The sequence below is a fragment of the Pistacia vera genome, unplaced genomic scaffold (assembly GCF_008641045.1).
Source record: "Pistacia vera cultivar Batoury unplaced genomic scaffold, PisVer_v2 Contig680, whole genome shotgun sequence".
NCBI lineage: Eukaryota > Viridiplantae > Streptophyta > Magnoliopsida > Sapindales > Anacardiaceae > Pistacia > Pistacia vera.
Window position 1 is genome coordinate 18,790 of NW_022196535.1, and position 5,649 is coordinate 24,438.

At 37.5% G+C, this 5,649-nt stretch overlaps 1 protein-coding gene across 1 annotated transcript; it reads right to left on the reverse strand.

Annotated features, from left to right (window-relative positions):
- Nucleotides 1-655: 655 nt before the first annotated feature.
- On the reverse strand, nucleotides 656-4,828 carry LOC116113540 (protein MTL1-like). Its single transcript, XM_031399692.1, has 2 exons — nucleotides 3,458-4,828; nucleotides 656-1,099 (listed from the first exon to the last, which is right to left on the reverse strand). The coding sequence occupies exon 1, from the start codon at nucleotides 4,752-4,754 to the stop codon at nucleotides 3,471-3,473; it is 1,284 nt and encodes a 427-aa protein (XP_031255552.1). The 5' UTR covers nucleotides 4,755-4,828; the 3' UTR covers nucleotides 656-1,099; nucleotides 3,458-3,470.
- Between the last annotated feature and the right edge of the window lie 821 nt (nucleotides 4,829-5,649).

Consider the following 5,649-nt stretch of genomic DNA (forward strand, 5'->3'; position numbering starts at 1 on the left):
AATTTTTTAGTTAAAACTAGAATAAAGAGTAAAATTTAACTTTTTAGATGTGAAGAGTTAAATTTACTCTTTAATTTTTATTTACAAGATAAAGAATCGGTTAGACTCTTGTTTTTATGGATAGACTCTTTATAATAAAGAGTTTGAGTCATATAAAGAATTATTTAGAGATGCTCTAAGTGGATGATTTGCTATAAGATTAGTTATTAAGGGGTGTAAACGAGCCGAGTCGAGTCGACATGAGTTTTGGACTAATTGAGCTCAGCTCATTTGCTACAGTGTCGAGCTCAAGCTTGGTAAGCTTGAAAATTCAAGTTCGAGTTCAAGTTTGAGCTCGAACTCACAAAAACTCTTCAATTCTTGATTTTTTTGCTTTTCCAATCAAGCTTTTCGAGCTCAAGCTTGAGTGGAGCTAAAATCTAACCGGCTCAAACTTCACTCGACACTATAGCCGAGCCGAGCCGAGCCGAGCCAAGCTCGAGCCGCTCAGGTCGGCTGACACCCCTAGTTCTTATTAAATGCAGCACTGTTAATTTTCAATTAGTATTGAAACTTAAAGCTCTGCAAGAATAATAAAACTTAACTGAGGACCAAAGGATAACGAATAAATAAATATATGGTAAAACAATGTAACGAATGCAATAGAAAGATGTCCAATTTTATGAATTCCCACAGAAAAAAAATCACACTCAACAATCCTAACATATAGCAACAACTTGATACACTTAACAGTATAGCAAAGAAATATATTACAAACATACTCTAATTAAATAGCACCAAAATCTAAAGCATTTTCAATCCTTGAAAACATCTTCCACTACTCAAAACTCCTAGTCATTCTAAAATACAATTCAAAACTATCCAATGCACACCAATTTGGGCACCCTTCTCAAGTAACTTAATTACAAGATGTTTGACTTTGACCAACAACTATGTTCCCATTTTAATGATACAATGGATCAATTTCTAGTAAAAAACTTGTATGAGAAAAACGTTAAAATCTCCAGCACATTGAAGGTAATCATGAAGTCATCGATGTCTTTTTTGCTCAAATCATATTTCAATACTATCTACAACTCACTTGCATAATGAAGCAAACCTGCAAGAGCAAAGAAATAGACCCATAGATAAATAAAGTGATTAAAGGATTTACAAACTCATCCACAGAAAAGGCAAAAGAATGATATTCTAACATCCTGGGAATTGTGTGAATGGTAACATAGATTGGCTCCCCAGACCCATGGCTTAAGAACAATCTCACCACTTAGCTTTGGAAACTGAAAACATCACCTCGATCTTTCAAGTTCAGAAGTTTAATTTAACTAAAGAAGGGTATTAGTATCATTTTGTCTATACATATAACATTAAACATCATAAAACATTCATGCTTACTTTAAAATTAACCAATTATGGGCATAATAAGTGGAGGAAAAAGAGAATAATGTCATATGGATGACATTCTACCTGTCCTACCCTCCAGGACTTTTACTAACGGCTACGTTTACCAATATGTTATCAATTTCCAAATTTCAGAGAAGATGGAATTCAAACATAACTTTATGAGGACAATAAGATGCGGTCCATGCTATTATATAACAACTCTGAATCCAGTTTAACTCCAACCCTTCTTCATGGAAATTTTTTTCTTCAACAGAAAATTTGATATTGAATTTAACTTAAACAGAGAAAGACTGTTGTACTAGGGACTTTTGAATATTGTAAAAGGGATACTGCCATAAAGACACCTGCCATGGCTTTCTAATTCAAAATTGCCTCTACCCCTCCTTAGAATAGGCTTCTTGTCATCTCATATGCCATACAATGAAACATCACCTCCAAAAATAATTTTGTTGAAGAATTCCGGAACAAACAGAATACCTTGTACAAATATATGATAAATAATTTTCTCAAAAATTCAACCTTTAACTTATTTAACATTCCACTTTATATAGATAGTTTATGAAGTTCCCTATCACAAGATTCAGAAGTTTCTACATCAATATGCAGTTCTCATCATTCTCTTTCGATTTCCAGAGACAGGTTACTGAAAGAACACCCCGTGACCTGACTTTTTTCTTCCAGGTTGTGTCTCTCTCCTTAGACTAAGGCTCTTGCATACCCCCCCAAAAAAAAAATCTAAATTGTATAAAATGTAAATCATGGATTTGTGCTCAATAATAGATCACAGATACCAAGTTAATAATAATATATCATCTAATAATACAAAAGGTGATTGAATAGCCTTAACTTCAACATTAATATGTGATATCTATAGCTTTTTAGGGCATTATGCCTAACAATAATTTCCAATAGGAACTAGAAAACCCAGTGAGTCCTAAGGTCCCCAAAATTTTTATAAGCATAATCAAGGGATGAAGACACAACTATATAACACTACAAGGTGTAACAGAAGATAAGTAAGGCAATTGATGGTTTGATCTCAAAACCTAGCTACCTGATGGTGGTAAAGGCTTGTCCTTCACCATTCCAACTCAATCTCTCATTATTTCTCTAGGATTTTGAAGAGTTGAAGTTCTTAGACACCAGATGACTCAAGGTGCAGAGCATTGGGTTGAAGTTCTAGGTAGAAGGAACTCAATTTATGAATCAGATGGATTTTGCTATTAAAGATATAGTTGTAAGCATTTATAAGCTCTCCAATGCTTCAAAAGCATACCAATATAATATGTGTATCAAATAATATCATTAAATATCAAGCAATGAAACAAAGAACTGATGCAAATTCTTTAAAAAAAAAAAATTATGATTTACATAACTGTTAGTAAGAAAATCCTTTATGCATGATTTATGATATACACAATTGTTGGAATAATCAAATTCCATGTATTACTTCTTTCACGTTAGAACATTGATGTGAGCAATGTCTCTCCAATTTTATTGTCTTCCACTAGGATCAAATTATTGTTTCCCATCATACAAAGATGGATCATGTAGGAAAGGCCTAATTCATATCAATGAGTAATCAACCAAGCAAACAATAACAATTGCCACACGACCCTAGCTGAAAATCAGAGTACATAAAATGATCCATAGGAACAGAAGAATATCCAAATGGAACACAATTATGATCGAGTCTCAGAGAAATTACTATTCTGTATGTTACCTCCATCTTCAACCCATTATACAACATTTCAAAATAAACATTACAGCTTAAAACAACTAAGCAAATAATCAGAAACAGAACAAGAACCGACCAAAAACAAAGACAAATAACATATCAAATCATACAGAAACCAAGTTCATTCAACAAAGTCATAGAAAATAGAATGTTTCTCAATTTAACACCAATTCAGTAAAACAACACATACACAGTATAAGCAACTAAACATACATGTGCACTGAATCCAAAAGAGGCGGATTAATACAAGTACCAATCTGTATTAACAGAATTAAATCCCACATGCAAGATTAAGCATAACTAAGAATAAGATTTCACCTGCACAGTTGAATCACTTAGAAACCAAAAGAATTTCAGGCTTCTTCGCCTTGCTAGGCGTATTGACATTGGAAGATGAATTAGCCTCGGTGGTGGCGGCAGCAGAGGCCTTTGCAGCAGCAGCAGCTCGCTCTCTATTATCAAGCTGAATCAAACTCCTGGTCGCTATAATCGCCTGAGGGACCAAATCATGAGAAGCCCTAGCATACAATCGCCGAACAGCAAGGGAAGCCGAGTCCTTAACATCTTGAGAATTCATTGGCCCCAACAAACAATGCCCCAGTATCCTCAAAACAGGCTGCAAAAATTCCCAGGGTAAAGGAATCCTCACTCCCTTCAATTCAACATTTCCATTTGCACCCCCTTTTTCTTCAATTCCCAATTTCTCCAAACCGTCAACAACTAAATCATCAATATTATGGCCATGGCCGTTCACATTTTCACCCTCAAAATCCAACCTATTTTGACAATCACAATCTTGCCCAGCCCACACCGCCGCGAATTTACAAAATTCAAGCTGGGACCAACTCGGCATCTGCGAGATCTGCTTATAATAACAATCAAAAGCGGTTCCAAGAATACAAGCACGCTTCGTTGACTTCACAGCAATCTGCGGCTCCAAAGGGGCCGATAAAACTCCAACGGACGGCCTAGATTTTTTCTCCTTAGCTGACTTAGTGGGCTTGTTTCGAGGAGTGTGGTAGAGTGAGGGTTGAGATAAGTCCGGGATTTGAACGAGCAATGCTTTCCCCCCACGTGACTTGGCTTCAGAGCTATAAATCGCGAGAATTACGGCTTCGAATCCTGAGAGTGAAGGAATTGAAGAGGTTTCGTGGGAATGGAGACGAGAGAGATAAATAGCGGAGAGGAGAGGGACGAAAGAGAGGACGATGAGTCGGAGATGGGAATCGGACGAAAGATACGTGTCGTAAAGCCATTGGCAGAGGGGATCTGAGCCGGAACCGGAGAAAGGAGCCGAAAGGGCGGAAGAGATGAGGGAGAAGGCCTCGGGGGAAGAGAGAAGAGAGAGAGCGGGACGGTCGGAGTCGGCGAGGGAGGAGAGAGAGAAAGAAGAGGAGGAAGAGGAAGAAAGAGAGGAGAAAATGTTGGATAAAGATAGGATTCGAGAGCGGGCCTTGGAGACAGACTCCCACCAAGAGTGCATAGGGTCGTGATCGGAGGCAGTGGTGGTGGCAGTGGCGGTGGTGGTGGGGTGGGGATTAGAGGAAGAGGTGGAGGAGGAGGAAGGGGAGTTGGTAGAGTGGTGGTTGTGGTGGTAATTGACGGTGAAATCCATGGTGGTTGGAGTGGGATTTGGGTGGTGTTCACTAGGGCCGTTGATACTTAAGACTACCGGCTAGTTCAACAGCTTGCACAGTTGTCTTATTCTCTATTATAAGTTATTAATGAATTAATAATATTAATTTTGAACTTTAATTAATAACAAAAAGAGTAACGTCCCACGTCCCAAAATCACTTGAATTATCCCTTTTTAAAAGCCGAATTAAAACTTAACTCCATTTTTAAATTGATTATGGACAACATTATCCTTATTCTAATTATCACACATACACAAATAAGAGAAAATCAAAACGCAACATCATTTTGCCTCCAATTGAAATTCAAAATTTATTCAGTTTCGATTGGACTCAGTTCTCAATGGAGTTTGCTTAGGTATTACTTGGGTTTGTTGTTCTTTTGATTCCAGGATTGGAAGAAGAAAGATTGGGTTTTGGGTTAAAAATTCCTCCAGTTTCCATTGTAAAGGTAAGTGATTCATTTTTTTTTCTCCTTTTTATGACCAGGGGTGTCCGGGCCAATTTATACGCAACTTAACTAATCTCTTAAGACCTTAAAACTAGCAGTTGGATAAGAGCTCTAGTCACCCTTATTAGCAATCATGTGGACTCAAACTTGAGAAATCATGTTAGATCCTCCTCGTACATTCTGTTATACCTAAAAAATCAGGGCTAACGTTAGCCTATGTCAGTAGGCAGCAATCGGAGTTCAGGAAGGTTTTGCACCGCTTGGGAGCTGTCACATCGGTCCATGACAGAAAGAATATGGTTATCACCAACCTGACAGATTCAGGTTTTGTCTATGAATGATTGAGGGCCGCACACCTGTCCAAGCCCTAGGTAATTTGAGGATATTTCCTAAGTTATCAGTCAATGAGAGGCAAGGAAGGACTT

Bases quoted from the DNA above. Each gene is read 5' to 3' on its own strand.
- LOC116113540 (XM_031399692.1), bottom strand. From the start codon at position 4,754: ATGGATTTCACCGTCAATTACCACCACAACCACCACTCTACCAACTCC.